The sequence below is a fragment of the Anomalospiza imberbis genome, chromosome 11 (assembly GCF_031753505.1).
Source record: "Anomalospiza imberbis isolate Cuckoo-Finch-1a 21T00152 chromosome 11, ASM3175350v1, whole genome shotgun sequence".
NCBI lineage: Eukaryota > Metazoa > Chordata > Aves > Passeriformes > Viduidae > Anomalospiza > Anomalospiza imberbis.
The window spans coordinates 11,985,686-12,005,389 of NC_089691.1; the positions used below are offsets into that span (position 1 = coordinate 11,985,686).

A 19,704-nucleotide genomic window follows, 5' to 3' on the forward strand; every position below is an offset into this window, starting at 1 on the left:
TCCCTCCGGCCGCCACCGCCCCACGCGGGGCTGGCGACCCGCAGGTGTTGGGGGGGACGAGGCGCCTTTAAAGCGCGGCGGGCCCGCGCGTTAGCCCCGCCTCCCGACCCTTTCTATTGGCTCGCTCCGCTACTTCTTTCGGGCCCTTTGACGGGACCCGCTCTCTGATTGGCCCAGCCGCGGACCTCTCGGGGACCGTCTCTCAATAGCGCCCCTGGGGTCGGCCGACAGGCCCCGGCTGTGGCGGCCGCGTCTCCGCTCGGCTGCGCGGCGCTGCGCTCCCGCCTCTCTTCAGCGACGCTCCCCGGCTGAGGCGAACGGCAGGGCCGGGGCTGGGATGGCGGGGCCGGGACCCCGGGACTGAGCGGCGGCGGCGGGAGCGGGGCTGGGTACGAACGGGGCCCGGCGGGACGAGCGGAGCGGGGCCGCGGGAGGGGGGCGGTGGGGAGGAAGGGAGGGACACTGCGGCGCCTCAGAGCGGGGCGGCGGGGCCGTGCTGCGCGGGGGCCGCGGGCCTCCGAGGGCCTCCTGGAGCAGCCCGGGAGCCCCGTGGGCAGAGGCTCCGGGGCACCTCTGGCCCGCGGAAGGGTGGGCTGGAGCTGCGGCCGCTCTCCAGCTGTGCTGCTTTGGCAGCCTGTGAGCCGAGTGACCGCGCACTGCTGCTTTCCTTGCGCGTTGTGCGCCCGCCTTCCACAGGAATCAAAACCAAAACAGAGAAACCCCGGGATATGCATTTCTGAAATCCACCTCTGGGCCATAGTTCTCTTACTCTGGGGGTTTGGGCTTATTGTTGATACTTCTGCTTTTCAGTATTTCTCATGTTTTTATTTTTTTCTCCCCGTTGCGGTTCCTTTCTTTTTAAGCTTAGTTCAGAACGAGATGTGAGAGTGAAACTGGAAGGGAGTGCCTCAATCACTGAGGAGAAATCTCTGTCTTAAATTCTAAGACTGAAATGAAAAATGCAACCGTTGTGACCAAAAGAGAGAGTTGAAGAGACTTCTTAAAAAAGAAGAGAGCAAAAAAAAAAAAAGGGTTTTTAAAATTTTTTTATTCGTGGGAATTTTTTTTTTTTGTTTGATTTTTTTACTTTTAGTGTTCTGGGGTATTTTTAAGCATTTAAGTTACTGAAATGACAATTATATTATTTGAGCAGGGATCTGGTCAGTGCAGTTTTTATTGCACAAATAGAGTATTGTAAGAAGCTGTCTTAATCCTGTCATGATCGGTACTTAAGAGACTTTCTGATGCTTTTTGCAGAAAGACAGAAAAGTTTTGATTTTTTTATTACAGGTGCAACTTGTGCAGTTTGTAATTCACCTTTCTGTGGGTGGGCTTGGAAAGAACAGACAGTTGCCAATGATGTGAGGTCTGAATTTCACTGATACTGTTGTAGTGCCATGATTCAAGGACCAATATGCATTGGTGAGATAACATTTTCCTGAAGGTGCAGCCCTTCCCAGTGCTCTGTCACTGCAGCCCAGGAGCCATGCCCATGTTCTTAGTCTGAATGCAGCTTGTCCAGGGCTTGGACTGAGAAATTGGCCTTCACCAAGTCAGCCTGACTTCATCTAGAGTGTAGAAAAACGTTATTTTGTGTTCTGGTGTACAGAGCTGCCTGCTGGATGAAAAGGGGAGACCATGACTGCAGCACTGGTTTCTTTCCATGTGGCTCTGGGGTGATTTTACCCCCAGTGGGCTGGGCTGGTTGAAGCAGGCCGTCCCATGGAGGCAGGGTGTGGTGAGTGAGCTCTTGGATATGCTCAGCTGATTGGACTTATTTAGGCCTAGACAGGGCAAGGACAGTTGCTGAAAAGAGCAGTGTTGCTGTGGATGACAACCCCTGGTTGGATCCTTTCCATCAATTCCTGGTCCTGTTGCTTTGGACAAGAGTGGGCCAGTTGTCCACATCCTTGCTGTAGGCTATTAGAAGAGCATGACCACAGTGCTGTCTGTCTGGTGGCCTTGGCTGCCCTCTTTTATCACATTGGATGTTCTGTGGCTCTGCTTTGTGTACACTTTATGTGGGGAGGAAGAATACAAATACCAGGCTGTAGTGAACAGCCTGGCTGAGAGGTGAGCTTGATTCTGCTTTGCCCTTTGAAGCCTCGTGACTGGAGTTCTGTTACGTGTGGCCAACTCCTCTCCTTATCAGCAGCTGCTGTTGTGTGATAGTGGTGGCTTCTGGCAAAAAATAATGGAGCCTGCTTGCTCTTTTCATAAGAAGTTGTTTTGCTAACGTAAATCTCTCTCAGCTTTATACTTGAGCTCTTTTCAGTGTGACAGGCAGATGGAATTTTTTGTCCCAGAAGAACTACTAGGAGGTTGTGATGGTCCACAGTAGATAATGTTATTCTGCCTGTGGTCTATGAGGTTCTTCTCTACTTTTTAAAAAGTAGAGCTCCCCAGCTTTTTAAAAAATCAAGCAGCAATTTTTCTCTCTTGGCAAATGTGACCGTTCTTGGCCTCAGCTCTACTGGCATGTAGTGGTGTTACAGAGGAAGAGAACGAAGCAAAATTGTTATGAGAAAATTCTTCTCTGAGCAGTTCAGAGAAGTGAGTAGCTGGAGGGAAGAGAAGGCACTACAAAAGTTTGGAATGTGAAGGTCGTTTGCTGGGACCTCTATTTAGAAGTAGAATTTTTTGGTCCAGGCTTTGCCAGCTTTGAGCAAAGCTGCTCCTTCCGGGTCTGTGTATTTATTTACTGTGATGCCTCTCGTGCAGCACAGCATACAGCAGTCACAAAAGAAAATCCCAGCTCAAGTATGTTTCAGCAGGGGTGAATCAAAGGGAAGGTTTGTTGGCTGAGGATGGGATGATTCCCTTGCCCCTTAGAGAACCTGGGAAGAGTCTCAGCCTCTGAAGAGAAAGAAGAGCCTGTGACTGACAGTCTCAAGCAATTTGTGAAGAAGGTGCTACTGAACTCTAAAAGCTCAGGGCTGTGCTGATGCTTTCCAGCTTGTGACTCACTCAGAACCTCTAAGGGAAAATACCTTCTGAGCCCTGTCATGGTGGAAGTCAGTTTTCACCACGCAAGTCAGGCCTGGAGTCAAACAAGGAGATTTAAAAAAAAATAAATCCCAGATTAGCTAGAACACACAGACTGCTCAAGTGCTGTCCTTGGCAATGTGCATCTTTAAGATGTTGGCTGTCAGAGATTTATCATTTTTGCATCTGTGGGTTGTCTATGATCTCTCTTTTGGGGATTGTCAGGAGGGGTGATTAGACCCTGTGTTTGTATTCAGCTTGTAGCTACTGAAGTACCTTAACAGTCAGGGTTCTACTTTAGGGTGGGAAGAGAGTTGCTCAAAAATAGAATCATTCTGGTGTCTTGCAGAGGGTTAGAAAAAGAGTGCTGCATGTTGGTTTTTGCCAGTGTTGGGTTTGAAAGGTAAAGACTGTACAGTCCCTTTAGGTGAGTGTATGTGAGGCTTTCCCTTCTCTCAGACTTCAGAGCTGGTCACAGCAACTGGTTTTTGGGAGGGACCTTCATCTTTTCTTTGCAGAAATCAAATAATTGACTGTCACTTCTTGATCTTGGGACCAAGAATGAATGTCTTGGTAAAGTAGGATTATTGTCTCTGTCTGATGATGCCATGTATTGCTGTTGAGTCTTGATTTCTTCTAGGGATCTGCCGAAGCTCAAAGAATGACAAAATTTAATCCCGCATAGCACCATTTGAAGGTGCTTGTTACTCTGATATCAAAGTGTGGTTTTGTACTGACCACCCTAATGGCTGTGGGCAGACTTGGGGCAGGTGGCATTTCATTGTGTAATACAGTCTTTGACATGATGATAATTGGCTGTACCAAGCAGGAAGCAGTTGTGCAGGGGCTTAATGTCAAGAATGTGCTTTTTTAGCTGTGACTCACAACTGATTTAATACTGCTTTTTTTTCTCTGCTGTGGTTGTCTTGCTCTGTTTGATCTGGACCAGAAGGAGGACAGGATGTTCCAGTCCATGATGTCTGTGATGACATTCTCCGTGTCTGACAACATCACGCATTCGACTGCCCTGGTGACGGCACTGGATAATGTGACAACTCTCTTCCCAATGACAACGCACGTGATCAACGACACGAACATCACAGTGCCGCACAAGTGCCTGTTGTTGCTCTATGAAGACATTGGGAAGTCCAGGTGAGTTGGAGGAAATGGGACCACAGTGTGACCCTGGACCAAAGGAAAGAGCATTGTTTGTTTCTCAGTTTGGTTGAGAAGGGACTGGGGCTGGTGCCTTCCTTTCTAGAGGCTGAAGATCAGGGATAAAACCTGTTTTATTTATTTTTGCAGAGTCCGCTACTGGGATCTTCTGCTCCTGGTTCCCAATGTGCTTTTTTTTATGTTTCTTCTCTGGAAGCTGCCCTCTGCCAGGGCCAAAATCCGGGTCACTTCCAGCCCAATCTTCACTACATTCTACATACTAGTGAGTACCACTCTGTGCCTTTGGACTAATGAGGGTTATTTTTATTATCACTCATGAACAATATCACTGAACTAGTGGAGAGAGCCTAGACCAGCTCTTGCAGGGATAAAAGCTGCTTTCCATTGAAGGTGTACTGCAAGAAGTGGACATTTTTTTCACTTTTAATAGGCTCTGGGGCCAGATGTGTTGGATTTTGTTTTCCTTTGATGATTTCACTTTTTCCTTTTCTCTTCTTTTCTTGCTTTGATGTCTTGGAATGTAGTATCTTATATTTTCTTTGCTCCTTGCAGAAAGTAGCATGGGACACAAACCCAGCTTTTCATTGAGGTAGTGAAAGGAGAATAATTTGTGTCAAATTGTTGAAAAGCTTGGTCATCTGCTGGAGAAAATGGTTATGTGACAGAGTTCTGGTTAGTCTGGGAATGTAGAAACCCAACCCTGTTAATTTCTTTCACATAATGTCAAAGTGGTCCTGACTTGATGTTCTTTATAGTTCTTAAGGTGGAAACAGAATATTCAGTACAGTTACAGTTCACAAATATCAAAGATCTTGCAGTGCTCCTCTCACTAGTCCTCTTATGTCCTGTGATACTGCTTACAGGACATCATAAATGCAGCTAAGGACCTACCTGAATTTGTTTGAAAATACCATTCAGAAGCTTTTTGATATCCTGGCTTGCCTCAGTATATAACATAATATGATTGCTCTTCCTCAGTGAGATTAGTACAGGTTGTGGAAGTGAATGTATGTTTGAATTGGGTTAGATGAACGCCTCTTTCCCTGGTCTGTGTACAGGTACTGGCATGGCAAAACCCAAGAAGCTCAAAACCAAATCTGACCTAGTAGCCTCACCTGAATCTTTCTTGGGAAGTTTTGTTAGCTCTTTCAGGCTAAGAGTTGGGGTTCTGGGCTTCTGCACAGTTTTGGATAACCAGGTATACACACAAATGTTTCAACCTTTAAAAAACATTACTGTCCCTTTCCAGTCTGGATTGAAACCTTTCTACGTGTTTCCAGTAAACACGTGGTCGTAGAGGTTTGTGCCAGAGGCTTTGAAAAACATAACTCTTGATAAGCCAAAGGGAGGAAAGTGAATTGACTTTATGCTCTGGATGGCAACTCAGCCCCACACAGCTACTCTCTCACTCCCCCTCACTGAAATGGGAGAGAATCAGAAGAATAAATTGAGAACTTGTGGGTTGAGATGAAGAGAGTTTAATAAGCCACAGCAAAAGCTGTGCACACAGAGAAAGCAAAGCAAGGCATTCACTTACCACTTTCCATGGGCAAGCAGGTGTTCAGCTGTTTCCAGGAAAGCAGGGCTCCATCACATGTAATGGTTACTGGGGAAGACAAACACCATTACTCTGAAAGTCTTTTCCTTCCTCCTTCTTCCTGTCTTTATGTGATGAGCATGATGCCATATGGGATATTCCTTGGGCCAGCTGGGGTCAGCTGTCCCAGCTGTCCCCTCTTAAGTTGGGCACCTCCAGCCAACTCGTTGCTGGAGTGGGATGAGAGGCAAAAAAGTCTTAAATTCTGTGTAAGTGCAGTGCAGAAGTAATGAAAACATTTGTCTTATCAACACAGTTTTCAGCACAAAAATCCTAAACACAGCTCTATACCAGACTGTGAAGGAAATTTCCTCTATCCCAGCCAAATCCAGCACACAGTCTTAGAGGAAAATGCTTTAACTCGGTTTCATACTCACTTCTTGAGTATGTTATTGGGAAATGAGGATGGAAGTGTGTTCTGTGAGGTCTTCCTTTAAATTGGCTGTTGGTCATGTTCTAGAGGAATGTTTTCTGTGGAGTTGGTGATTAATGTGGGAAGAGTCTCTACCTGCTTAAAGGGGAAACAAAAAGATGTGTGTTCCTCTGCAGTGAGTTGTTGCACCTCTAGAACACCATTATATGCAGGGATCCTTCTTTTTTGTCAGTGTTTTGTCATGGAGTTTTCCACCCCAGGAAGGATAGTTGTATTCTCTTGCCGTTGCTGTCCCTTCTTCCTCGAAGAAAGAGAAACTCATCTGTGGGTCACTTACTGGTCGTTTCCATTCTGCAACCACCTTAGAATCAGCTTGGACTCTTAGTTCTCTGATAGGTTTAGTTGTCTCCTACCTTCATCATTAGGATCAGCCTGACATTTAGAGAATTTTATCTGGAAAAATCCACTTTCTAAGAGTGTAAGTCTGCACAGTAGAGTGTAGATACATCCATCTGAGCTCTTGATTGCATAGGATGGCTGTGACAACACATGGTGGTTGAGCCTCACTGAGCTGTCATGCTTTGATGTACATGAAGTGAGTTGGTGGTCTCTGTGTTGCACTGTGCAGCAGGGTAAGATGTTTTAAAGCTGATGGCTGCAGGTGACTTTTCCTCTGCATTTCTGAGCATTGTCAGTACAGAGTGAGAACTGCAGGTTTAGTTTTGTCACAATTGTGTAGTGTGGTAGTTGGTATTGAGTGGTTTCTGTTATCTGATGTGATTGGTTTTTCAGACACACCAACCATTTGGTTTTGTAATGCAGAGGGGTGTGTTTTCTGTCTATTTCTTTTTCTCCTCCCCTGCCCCAGTGGAATGAAGGGAAGACTAAAGATACTGTTGTAAAGACTGGGCAAATAACTTTTCAGAGCTTAATCTGATGGCTGAGACAATTGTTCCTTCTTAAATTCTAAGGCACTGTTCCTATCTAATGGGTCTGAGGAATATTTTTCAGGAAATTAACTCTAGTCTGCCACAGGAAATTCTTAGTACACGTTATCAGGCTTGAAAGCTGACCTGAAAATGGTGTTCCAAAAGGTTTCTGATTGCTACTGCATATGTGCCTTTTGACATGAGCTCATTTTTGCTCTTTTTTTGCAGGTATTTGTGGTGGCTTTAGTTGGTATTGCCCGAGCTGTTGTCTCCATGACTGTGAGTGCCTCTGATGCTGCCATGGTTGCTGACAAGGTAGGTGCAACATTGACATTAGAGGCTGTGCTTTGTGTACTTCTGATCACAGCAATCTGCTCTGGCTTCCCTCTTACGTGTGTACAAGAAGAATGTGCTTTTTGTGCTTCTTTTGCAGTACTCTTAGCTATGTGTACTATGGAATCCTGTTTTGATAGCTGGATCTAAATCATCACAACATCCAGGATGGTAAAACAATGGATTTCCTAAAATAGACACACAAATACTGGCAGCAAAAGTTTCCTGTTACAGGGATGAAATGATTCTCTTTTGCAAGAGATAAACATTCAGATACCTTTAATGGATAGGCAAGACCTGGCCTTTGTTACTCTTGCAGTATTCTAGTGACTCTTTGAAAATGTTGAAGTTTTTGTATTGAATGCAAATAAAACCAACTTTCCTTTTGAGACTGACACTTGAACATCCTTGCAACCACTCTGAGCACAGGGTGAACCATTAGCAAATAGGAAATATCTTTGTATGTGCTGTTTCTTTGTCGTAATTTGACTGGTAGCAAAATACTGCCTAAAACAAAATGCAGTTCTTGAGCTGTTAGAGAAAGAGGAGTCACCTACAGAGTACAAGTTTTTGGGCTTTATTTTCTGGGATCAGTGTGGTTTCCTTGCTTTTCCCTTTAATGTTACTGTCAAAGCATTGTGCTGAGCTGCTGTTGCAAGTGGCTGGATGTTTGTAGCATTTTTCATTCACTTCTGTCCAGCATATGTAGGTCCAGGACTTGAATAATGAAGAAGTGGTGTAAAGGTGTTTTTCTTCAGCTCTGGTGTTGCTGCTAAGTGCAGCAACTTGGGAAATCATGTAGCAAGACAGATACTATGACAGTTTTTTCTGTAAATGTCCTATTTTGTCTATTATGTTTCTTTTGTGTTCTCTTATATATATATGTACACACACACTGTGTATTTACTGGGATTAGAAGTGTCGTATCCAATGCCTCTTAAAATATTGCATATCTTCAAGAGAGTACATTTCAGTGTTCAGAGGTAAAGGGTTAATAAGTCAGAATCTGGGTGCTTGTTCTAGGTTTGGCACTGATTTATTGCATGACTCCCTGAAAAATTGCCTCACCTGCTTTTTATTGGTCTTTTTTTCATCAAATAAAACATGAGATTGCAAATGACAGGGTGGAACGGGGAGTGCTTTTTACTTGAATATGCTTTAGATTTAAGGACCATTGCTTTGGAAGAGGGCAGAATACAGAGTTTGTTCAGGCATATCTACTGCTTTAAGAACTGGCCTTGTTTAATATTTGAGGTCATCATGGGCTTGTGCTCTTTTGGGAGCCGCAAGAGCATATATGAATCAAGTGACAGATCCTCAACTGAGGCAAACCATGGCCACTTCCTCTCTGTTGAGCTCCTATTTGCTTGTTCCCACACAAGTGTTCTGTTCCACAGGCACGAACAGGGCTTGCAACAAGCATGTGATCAGTATCACTACAAAGCATGAGAAGGGTTTGTGGAAATGACCAGCCATTCAGAGGCTGCCATCCCCTGGAATTTTGCTTTATTAACTTCAAACTGGTTCCTGGCTCCATCTAATCATGTTTGTCTGGTCTCTTTTATCCCTCAGATCCTGTGGGAGATCACAAGGTTCTTCCTTCTGGCGATTGAACTGAGTGTGGTGATTCTAGGCCTGGCCTTTGGTATGTGTCAGCAGTGCTTTGAATGTTTCCTGTTGCCTTTCCTTCCACAGAGGTTGCATTTGTAAGTTTATGGTGTTCCTGATTCTATAAAGTGAAGAGGCTATAGAATAAATACAAAGGGTAAATTGTGGAGATTTATTTAGAAGTGGCTGAAGGCCTCATTATTTTTACAGATGTATGGTTTGTGTGATTTAAGGGCTTATATGTGCTTGGTTAGTCCTGCACCCATACAGTGGAGTGTACAGCTTAGGTAAGATTTTTATGCCAAGATCAACAGTGATGTTTGCTTCAAGCCCATTTTATTTAAGATGGTCCCACTGGGGGCCCTTCTATCCCCTTCATCCCATCCTTAATTGGTTTGATCCCTCCTGGTTGCATTCAAATGCTTCATCTGTACCTTCAACTGTAATTCTAGTTCCTTCAATGAAAATGCCTCTCCCTGTGGGTCAGAAGTAGAGGAGAGGGTGGGTGTCACTGTTGCACGTGTCTGTGGGACACATGAGCAGTGTATTTTTCATCTTTTGGACTTTCCCAGAATAATTTAGATTGGAAAGAGCTTCTGGAAATTGCCTACTGCAGTATATTCCAGTACAGATTTCTCTACTCTAGCCTCCCATCAACTCTTCTCCTTGAGCAGCAGCTTTATAACATCTCAGTGTACTTGATGCTGGAGTAATTACTTTTTTTTTTCTTTCCTGTAGCCCCAGCAGAAGGACTTAGTTGTTTTCTCTTAGTGTGGACAGGAGGAAAGCAAGTTAAAATCCATTGTTTTGTAAATAGGATTTTTGCCTGTGAAAGGCTCAACTCTCCAAACAGGGTTTAGTGAGTTTTAACCTTCCCTTGAAGGCCTCTGGAAATAAGTGTTGTCCTTTATTGGTTCTGAAAAGAACTGTTTTTAACCAGTGCTGGGATTACATCCTGAGTCACTTCCATACCCCATAATTACAGGTCACCTGGAGAGCAAGTCGAGCGTGAAACGTGTGTTGGCAATCACCACTGTGCTGTCTCTGGCATATTCTGTCACCCAGGTGAGTACACTGAAGCAGAAGAATTTGCAAAAGAAGGAACTTTGCTTAAAGTTAAGCAGTTAAGTGTGTGAATCCTATCTGAAAGTGGCAGCTTTGCTCTTCAGATGAGGTTTTGGAGAAAGACTGAATGTTTGTGGCAGTGTATATGCAGATAGTATCTGCTTGTCTTCTTTACTGCATAAATAGCTCAGATAAGGTGAAGAAATGAAGTTTGGATGGATTGCATTGTTTAGTGAATCTGGGAACAAGAGTGAGGTTTTCCACACCTGAGCCACAAGTTCTGGATCTGGCCTCAAGGGCCATGAAAACCATGTGCTTGCCATGTAAGGCCAGTGCAGTGCCATTGTCTGCTGAGTCTTTTTGAGAGCTGAGAGCTCTTGCTCCTCTTCAGATTAGCATCTGGCTTGCTGGCTCAGTTTATTAGGCATGTCTTCGTGTCCCTGAACAATGCAATCTGTGTCTGGGTTTATTCTCCTCCTCGGCATGTCAGTGTTCAGCCTGTGTCTCTATACTCAGGGCAGTGCCAGAATAACACACGGAGCTTTGTTCTGGGACCAGGCTCTTGGCTGCAGAGACAGTGAGCTGGTCATTACCACATGATAAAGCTGGAGGAGCCTCATAAAATATCAAGTGTTGGAGCTATATCTGGGTTCAGTAGTGCTTACAAGCATTTTGCTCTCCACTATCTGTATGGGTAGCTCCTAAACAAGACAGTGTCCTTTCCCAAATTGACTATATTCTGGATGTTTCAGCAGAAAGGTCTACTTTAACAATGGAAATGGAACTCTTGGTCTGTTTTAGACATATAAGTGCTTGCATCCCCTGTCCACCTCAGTCTCTCCTCTGTAATGTTGCTGGTACCAGTTTCCTTCAGATGCAGTTTCCTGCCACTCTTTTTCTCCCCACTTCTTGTCTTTAGTTTCTTCTCCTTCTTTGTGAGTGTAACTTGGTCTAAGCATGGCAGGGATTGGTTAGGTTGGTGGTGGGGGCAGGCCAGCTGTTTCCTGAACTTCTTTAAGCATAGTGTCCCTTGTCCAAATATGCATTTAAGTGAGGATACAGCTTGTAACAGAATCATGTTGGTGCCACTTCTCTCCTAGGGCACCCTGGAAATCCTATACCCTGATGCCCACCTCTCAGCAGAAGACTTCAATATCTATGGCCATGGTGGGAGACACTTTTGGCTTGCCAGCTCCTGTTTCTTCTTCCTGGTAAGTACGGGGAACGTGTTACGCACTCTGATAGCTTCTTTGTATTTTCTAAATGGAGCAAGGAGGATGATTTGAGTACAGTAATGCCCTAATCCCCCTCCTGCCTCCTGCAGCACAACATTCTTCTCATGTTGGGGGGAAGCTGAAGAATAAAGGTGCAGTGGGAGTGGTGTAAGCTGGGCCAGCTGTATTCCTGAGCTCAGATATTCTTCCCTCCTGTGTTTCTCAGCTGTTTTATGCTCATGGGAGTGAGTTGTGGGGCCTTCACATCTGTACTGTGTTTAATGTTAAGGGTTTGTGCCTCTGCCCCGAGACATGTAGGGAGTGCATAATACCACACACCATCCCTGCAAAGATTGTTGAGTTGCCAAGCAGCCATGGAACTGTTAGTTCTTTGTCTCAACAGGTCTATTCCTTGGTGGTGATTCTTCCAAAAACTCCTCTGAAAGACCGGATTTCTTTGCCCTGTAGGTAACTGTAATGTTTTCCATAGTATAGATGGATACAGCATCAGGATAAAGCATAGATGGGAGTAAAAAATTCCACTTTGTGTTTGTGCTGCAGATGCATTCCATGTCTCAGAGTTTAGATAACATGGCAAAAGACTGATAACTTAGCCCTAGAAAAATTAGTATGTTGTGTCTTTTGGAGAGTAGAGTAAGAGCAGTTACACTGCTACTTTAGTAGCTAAACAATTACATTAAGAAAACAAGACCTACTGCTCAGTTAATGATACAGATATAATGTAAATATATAATCTTCTGAGAGCCTTAAGAAATGGCTTCTTAATAACAGCTTCCTTTGAAATGCACACATGATGTTAAAGTGTGCATGCTAGTCATCCCCTGAGAAGGGAAGGCTAAGTGGGAGCTACTCAGCAATTTTTATCTGGGCTTTTAGTTTATCAAGATGATTCTGTTTGTTTGGTTTTTGCTGTTGTTGCAGAATATCTGCAGCTCTTGAATAGAGAGAAGCTGTTATTAAGGTGTTTGTACTGAGCTCTTTCTCTAACCAGTGTTGACATCCCTCTGTGGGTATCCTGAGGGAGGGTTATGTATGTCACATGTCACAGGCACAGGTCCTGGGCCTGATCTGCCTGGTGTCCAGTACACCCTGCTCTCCTGTCAGGGTCTCCTGAGCAGTTTTATTAGTGCTGTGTATTGGAAGGGCACAGCTTCTGGTCAGCTGGGTTATTTTTGTTTAGTTTTTCTTGCGTTCATTTATGTGACTGACAATGGTTCCAGATGCCTGCAAATTAAATCTTTGCATCTGTTGCTGTAACCTTGCCTTCAAAACCCATCTTGTGTGTGCATATGCACATGCAGGAGGGTATGGTTTAGTCCATTTTACCACCATCAATTCTGCCAGCATGGGACAGGAAAATGCAGTCTTTATTCTTAGCAGTTCTTAGGGAGAAGGTGTTGAGAAGCTTCTGTTGGAATTGGCATCTCCATCAAACAGATTTCCATGAGTCTAGTGTTTGAGGTTGAGCTTCATGTTGTGTCCATGTCTTTCCCACAGCCAGGAAGAGTTTTTATATTTATGCTGGCATTCTGGCACTGCTGAACCTGGTGCAGGGCCTAGGCAGTGCCCTCCTCTGTGTGGATATCATAGAAGGATTGTGGTAGGTATACTGGGGGCGGAGGTCTGCAGCCTGGATCTTGTGTTCTATTTGAGTGTCCTTTAACACTGCCTCTCCCAAGAAAACAAATCTATGCTCTGTGCCTAAGAAGGAGTAAACCTATTGGTTCTGGCTTTTGTAAAAGACCTCTAAGTAATCAGGAAACTCCCCAGTGGAGATGTTGTGGAGCTGTGTGTACTGGAGTTGTCTTGAGGTGGTGAGTGAGAGTAATAGTGTGAATCCACTGATGTCTGGCCATTAATAGATAATAAGAGAGGAAATTGTCTGTTTGTTAGAAATATGGAGACACCCTTATACTTGGAGTCTCCTTCTGCAGGGATCAGTGTCACATCTGTGAGTCAAAATTGGATGTAATGAGACTCTGCTCTTGGTCAGACCTTGAGGCATGGTTCCCCTGAGTCTCTAGAAGCAGTGACATATGTTGATGACAATTGCTGTTACTTTGCGTCAGTTTAAATTTGTTTAGCATGATTTTTCTTAATCTCTGGACACTTTGGAGGGAAAATGGATCATTTGGGAGGATATGAGTGGTGGTGTTGTGCTTGAGTGCTAAATCCCTTTATGTTCCCTTTTGTTGTTGACAGCTGTGTTGATGCTACCACGTTCCTTTACTTCAGCTTCTTTGCACCTCTCATCTATGTGGCATTCCTGAAAGGTTTCTTTGGGTGAGTAGCCAGGAACAGGAGTTTAGATGGATATATATTGTCATTTAAGTGTTTTACACTCAGGTTCTCTCAATCTGTACAATAAAGACAGCAACTAGAATGCCAGTTAGAGAGCCAGTCTTAATTTCTGCCCTTGAAGAATTTCTGTGACCTGTGGCTGCTCGCTTCTGTGCAGGGCTCTTTTGCATGCAGAGCAGAGCTGATGGCTGTATTCCTCACACATTTCTGAGCCTCACTTCTTCAGCGTCAGCATCATTTGTAGTACAAAGTTTTTCTGCTGAAGTTGATAGCTAAATGCTTAATGAGGAATCGAGTCCTGGGAGCGTAAACGGTCTTCTGGGTGGGTTTTGGGGTAAATTCGTAGAAAGGATGTGGGAGTTTAGTAACTCTTCGGCCAAGGAGTCTCCCGTGGGCCCAAAAATCGCTAGTGAAAAGCCCTGGGAAGGTCGATTCTCAGGCCGGGGTCGCCGCCGTGTGGCCACGCGCAGGAAATGCACCTTGGTGAGAAAACGAGTGGTTTAGTGTGGGCTTTAGTATTTGTTGGTCATTAGCGAGAAATAGCAGGCTTTAAAATAACTAAGAAGATAAAGTGCTTTTAAAATATAAAAATATACCTCTGCATCCCTTTGAAATTAGAAGGGAACGTTGTTTGGAGTTAAAGCTGAAAACTGCTGATCTACAGGTGTTTGTATTTTGGTTTTCATGATGTGCACAGGTAGAACTTGAAGTGTACTCATGTTCTGACTCATTTTTGTGTCAGTAGCCAGGCTGTTGTGGAGTTCAGTAGTGTTTGGGTGCTGTTGCCCTCAGTAATTCGAAGCTCCTGAAGATGAGAACTCTTTTCCCACAGTAGAGTCAGGATTCTGCCATTCGTATTTCTGTTAAGTAACTTCATCCAAAGCTTAATTTAGCATTACTTTACAACAGTTACTCTGCCACAAATTTCTAGACCAAAAGCTCATTTAAAGAATGTTTGAGGTCTGAATGCACAATTTCTTAACGCTGATGAGTTTCAATTAAGGATAGGTTGCTGTGATACCACATTGGTAAAACACGCATTTTAAATCTTTCGTCACTCCAGGTCTGAACCGAAGATCCTTTTCTCCTACAAATGTCAGGTGGATGAACCTGAGGATGTGGATGTGCACCTACCCCACCCTTATGCTGTGGCCAAGAAGGAAGGAATGGATTCTGGGTTCTACTCGAGCACTCAGATTGACACCACAGCCTACCTGGACGACGTGGCCTCTATGCCATACCATGTGGGCAGCATCAACAGCATAGACAGTGACCGCTGGAAATCCATCAATGCCTGAGGCAGGGCACCTCAATCATGTGATGCCTCATTTCTTTCCTTCCAAACTCCCTGATACCGCAGCTGTTCGGATGTCCACTGGAAATCTGGCCTTGGCTACCTGCCATGGCTTTCCTCTTGTCCTTAGGATTTCCACTACCTATTGTGGAACTAAGTTGGCAGCCCAAGCCCTTTTGGGAAGAACACTTTCTGTTGCTACATGAGAACAATGTAGAGCAGTTTTGTTCATAAATCTTTAAACACTGAACTTTCCTGATCCTCCACGTTCCAGATGTGAATATGACACAGAAGATAGTCCTGGCTGGCACCTCTTCCTTTTCAGTGATTGAAAGCACTTGTTTCTCACTTAGAGCAATGGTGTTTAGGGATGAGGGTGCTGATTTGATTGCTGTATTGTACATATATAGAAAGATTTTGGTGGTTGAAACCAAAGATGATCTTCCCGCGCTAAGCAGCATGGCTGTATTGTGCTATAATGCGACAGCACAGGTGGTGATAGTGTCTGATGAGGGAAGCTGGTCACTGGGGCTCACCCTTGGTTTCAGCTAACACTGTTGAAAATTGTGAGTTGGAGTTGCTAGTGGTTAAAAGGAATGTTCTCAGTGTATGGGGAAAAAGAGGTATGAAGAGGAATGAATCGTTTTCTGTGCCCAGAGAACATTTGGAGAAGGCTGGTAGCTCACAGCATGGATGTGAAGTGACTGAACAGGGAGTAGGACTGAAGTAGGGAGACAGAAGGACAAACAGTGCTGCTGTCTAGCTGAGCTGAAGGAGCTGTGAACCAGTCTCTGGAGGGTGTAGTGCTGTGCATTTGAGCTCAAAGGAAAATCTAAGTAACAACACTGAATCAGGGCTGAGTTTCAAGAGTAGAACCTGTGAGGTAGGTGTGTTTTCCATCTGCACCCTGCTTCATGGCTTTGGCAGGGGCTCAGAGAGTGCTGTGAAGGAGGAAGGTGACTCTGCAGATGAAGGCTCCAGAGACATTCAGGTGCTTGAGGCAGAGCAGAAGCCTATGATGAGTCTGAGCTGTCAGAATTTAGTGCCTGGAAACTCAAACACCTTAGGTGTGCTAGAATCAAGCTGGCTGGTGTGCTGCAGTGGGAGAGGAGTGGGAGGTGGATGTGTATCTCTGGCAGTGTCTTTCCCTTACACTGCAGTTCAGATCCCCAGACTTCTGCTGCTCTGAGTAGGTTTTATGGCTCAATATGTTGAAAATGCTTATGGGCATGTGGGGAGTGGTCCTTTTAAAGACTTCCTGGAACTTCTTATTAACCTCTTCCATGCTGGAAGAGGGACTCCTGTTGTCTGAGCTGTCTGGCATGATGTTTCAAGACATGGTGTTCCAATCCAGTGACTGTTCATATAAAGGCTGCATCAGTCTGGTTTCTGGGATATCCTGTGCTTTCCAAGGATGAAGATGTGTATTCCTCTACATTTGGTGGTGCTTTCTTACCTGAGTCCAGCAGGTAGGTGGAGATCTGGTGTAAGCAGCTTCCCACTAGGGATGGTAGAAAGAGGGAATTTGCAGTGTTTGGGGACTGTGTGAATCTCTTGCCCCAACTTACTCTCTTCCTGAAGAGTCCTAAGGTAAGAGTAAGCAAGGTGCCGTGTGGAGGTGTTGGTTTGGATCATTAGCAGGTAGAGGATGGTGTTTGCTACCAGGTGTTCCCACCACAGGGAAAGAAAACATGGGTAAGAAGGTGAAGTTCATATTGGTTGCCAAAACTATGCAGGCCTTTGCTTATCTTATTTTGTTAATGAGCAATGCAGCTTCTCTGTCTGCCTGGGTACTTTGCCCTGCAGGCCTATAAGTAGCACTGGCACCTTGAAAACATACAATGCCCCAACCCAACCGACCCCTCATCCCCCTTTTTTATTTTTATTTTATTTACTTCTGGGGAAAAAATATTTCCATCTGTGTGTACTAGAAGTGAGTAGTTTCTCGTAGGTCACAGCCTTTCACATTTCCATTTCATGTAATGACTGCAAGGGGCTGGACAAGGAGCTGGCCAAGTCAGCCCTTGTCACATTAGAGAAGTGTTCCATGCTCCTCTGTCCCTGCTGTCAGTTGGCCTGAGCCATGCTGGACTGCTTGCTGTAAAAGGGATGGATGATGTGATGCCTGAATTGCTGTGCTGCTGCTCCCAATGCTGCTTACAGCACTGATCCTGAGCTGCTGTTGGTTAGAAAAGGGTGGGGGAGCCTGCAAAGCTTCCCTGGGCCTTGGACAGAGTCAAGAGAGGTGAAGATTACAAAGCAGTTGAGAACTAAAGGAGCAACTGCTTTTCCATCCCAGGGAGTATTTCTTTACTTTCAACACCCTGAGTGAAAAGAATTACCTGTCCTCCTTGGTGATGTGAAGAGCCTGTCATGAATTTGCCTTTTTTACCATCAGAATTCAGTGCTGATGGATCACTTGTGCAGGTTGTCAACATCCATCCTATCCTTTGCTGGCAGGACTCCAGTATTTCTGGAATGTTCCATGTTCTGCTGCTGAGGAGCTTCTGCACTAGGTCATGGACTGACCTTCCTCCTGTTATGTATTTATATATAATATAATGATTTGGGCCATCTTAAAGTGGTTCTTGAGCAAAGTGTATTACATGTGGGGGGTGGTAAAAAGAGAGAAAGTATAGAATAAATGTATATTTTTGTTTGTAAAATAAATAAAATTAAGTTTGGCATAAATGGTCATGCTTTATGTCTCAAATGAGCCATACTGGGGAGGAAAAATAACTTGAACATTTAAACAAAATTGCAGAAAGGCCATGGGCACAGGTGTGATGTGGCTTGGTTTACCTTTGCCAGCTGGCCTTCCTGGACCTTTGCAGGTGATGTCTGCCACCTGGCTGGGAGTGTACACCTGGAAAGGCTTAGGGAAGGATGACAGGAATAATCACAGTTATGGAAAGACTTCTGGAGGAGTAATCACATGGTTGAGAACTTGCCAGCCTGGAAGAGCAATGGTGCAGGCCTGTGAAACCCTTGGAGAGGACAGAAGAGGCGAGCAAGGAATATCTGTTCATGGGCTCTTTCAGTGCAAAAATCAGGTACCATCAAATGAAGCGAGCAGGTGGCAGATAATAAAAGAACAGGAGGCACGAGCATGCTCTGGGAGGAGCTTCAGGCACCCCTGTGCTCTTGCCCAGCTGGTGCAGTGTTCCTGGGCTGCAGACAGCTCTCGCTGCACAATGCAGTGCCCTTGTCTTGGGAGCTCAAGCACTGGGCTGACTCTCCAGCATACAAGGTGCTGCACAATTAACAAAAATATTCCCTGCTTCCAGGAATATGCTCTAGAAGAGACCTAAACCAGGGTGGGTTTAGGGGGTGCAGAGTCCCAGACACTCCCCTAACATTGGCCCAAGTCCCACTCTGAGGCAAAGCTCTGGCTGCCACATGAACTGCAGGGGGGAACAGGCATTAAACAGTTAAAACTGCTCCCATGCACTGCTGAGGAGCAGTGGGCCGAGTAGATAAGTAGCACATTGATACCAACCGGCCCATATTTCTGGGAATGCAGAAAGCTTATTTGAAGAGGATTCTCCAAAGCTGTTATTTCTTGGTTCAGCTGCCTCTGTGTTGCATTATCTCATTCCTTCAGTTCAGGCTGTTTGATCAGCCATGCCTGGCAGCGGGGACTGGCTCAGCCGTGGCCTGACCTATGCAGGACCCACCCGTGTGTGCCAGGGCGGCCGTCGGCACCGTCCGGCTGGAAGGAGCGGAGGTGAATTCTGCTCCCAGCGCTGCTGCTGTGTCTGACGAGAGGTCATCCTTCCTCAACTTGGCAAAACCCCGCGGCTCGGACGTGTAGCAGTGGAAGTTGTACGGGCAGTTTTGATGCCGCGTTCACCGGCAGGGCGGTGATGAGGGCGGGCTCACCGGGACAGGAGCGGGACTCTCCGCTATCCCGGAGGCGCGTCGGTGCCCTGCGCTTCCCCGGCGCCGGGCGGGCCGCCCGCTCCCGGCACAGACTACATCCCCCAGCGTGCACCGCGCCCGGCCGCTAGCACCGCGCCGCGCTATTGGCCGTACCGCGGCCGCCGCCAATGGGGAGCGGGAATATTGGCAGCGCTGCCGGGGCAGGGGCGCTGCTGGCGGCCGGTGCGGGAGAGGGGCGCGGCGAGGACCGGGCGGCATGGGCGGCAGCGAGAGCAGCCAGGGCGGCAGGAGGGTGTCCTTCGGGCTGGATGAGCGGGAGCGAGTCCGGGTGCTGCAGGGCATCAGGGTGAGGCGGCCCGGGGTGTCGTGGGGCCGGGGGCGGAGGGAGCCGGGCTGGGGGGGGCTCCGGCCGGGAGGTCAGGGGAGCGAGGTGCAGCGCTGGAAGGGACGAGTGGGGAAGCGGGGAGGAGGGGAGGGAAACCTGGAAGGCTGAAGGAATAGGCGTTTGGAGAGGTGATGGGGCGAGTGGTGGGAAAGAGGGCTGGGGGCCTGGGCATGGCCGCTGTCCAGCGGGGGCACGCCAGCTCTTTATTTTCACTTCCAAACTCTGCTCTCAACCCTCTCTCCTCGCTGCTCAATGACCTCGTTTTGCCCCTGCCTTGTGCTTTGCAAGCAGTTTGAAGCTAACGGTGCTGCGCGGCTCTGAGGGCATCCCGGGGAGACAGCTGTGCCCTTGCTCAGGGGGCCGGAGCGCGGGCGGAGCAGCGCGGGCAGAGCAGCGCGGACGAGAGCTGGAAGCAGGGAGCTGCTCCTGCGGGGCCAGCGGGAAACTGCTTCCTGCCCTTCGGTCGGAGATTGACGAGCGTGTCTTGTGGAAACGAGCCCTAGGGAGTGGTGGTGCTACCGTTAAGGAATATTTTTTCCCG

At 46.3% G+C, this 19,704-nt stretch overlaps 2 protein-coding genes and 1 long non-coding RNA gene across 6 annotated transcripts in view; 2 read left to right on the plus strand and 1 right to left on the minus strand.

The window, feature by feature from the left end:
- Nucleotides 1–207: 207 nt before the first annotated feature.
- On the plus strand, nucleotides 208–17,587 carry TPRA1 (transmembrane protein adipocyte associated 1). The gene is made up of 11 exons (XM_068201949.1): nucleotides 208–408; nucleotides 3,934–4,137; nucleotides 4,291–4,423; nucleotides 7,289–7,375; nucleotides 8,966–9,038; nucleotides 9,987–10,066; nucleotides 11,167–11,277; nucleotides 11,684–11,744; nucleotides 12,799–12,901; nucleotides 13,504–13,584; nucleotides 14,666–17,587. The coding sequence occupies exons 2-11, from the start codon at nucleotides 3,947–3,949 to the stop codon at nucleotides 14,898–14,900; spliced, it is 1,155 nt and encodes a 384-aa protein (XP_068058050.1). The 5' UTR covers nucleotides 208–408; nucleotides 3,934–3,946; the 3' UTR covers nucleotides 14,901–17,587.
- Nucleotides 17,333–18,511, minus strand: LOC137480706 (uncharacterized). The gene is made up of 2 exons (XR_011003040.1): nucleotides 18,396–18,511; nucleotides 17,333–18,300 (listed from the first exon to the last, which is right to left on the minus strand). It is a non-coding gene; the product is annotated as an uncharacterized lncRNA (long non-coding RNA).
- Nucleotides 18,487–19,704, plus strand: part of CHCHD6 (coiled-coil-helix-coiled-coil-helix domain containing 6) — a 109,443-nt gene continuing 108,225 nt past the window's right edge. For 2 of the 4 annotated variants that reach the window (XM_068201950.1, XM_068201953.1), the window contains exon 1: nucleotides 18,961–19,124. In XM_068201950.1, the coding sequence (XP_068058051.1) occupies nucleotides 19,035–19,124 (90 nt within the window). In that variant the 5' untranslated portion in view covers nucleotides 18,961–19,034. Of the gene's footprint in view, nucleotides 18,624–18,960; nucleotides 19,125–19,704 lie in introns of those variants that run through there. The other 2 variants (XM_068201951.1, XM_068201952.1) reach the window with 2 other exon arrangements.

What these genes read in the sequence shown, in the direction of transcription:
- TPRA1 (XM_068201949.1), top strand. Translation starts at nt 3,947, where the DNA reads ATGTTCCAGTCCATGATGTCTGTGATGACATTCTCCGTGTCTGACAAC. An exon ending in GATTCTAGGCCTGGCCTTTG is followed by an intron (nt 9,039 to 9,986) that starts GTATGTGTCAGC and finishes CCATAATTACAG; the next exon opens with GTCACCTGGAGAGCAAGTCG. An exon ending in GCTCCTGTTTCTTCTTCCTG is followed by an intron (nt 11,278 to 11,683) that starts GTAAGTACGGGG and finishes TTGTCTCAACAG; the next exon opens with GTCTATTCCTTGGTGGTGAT.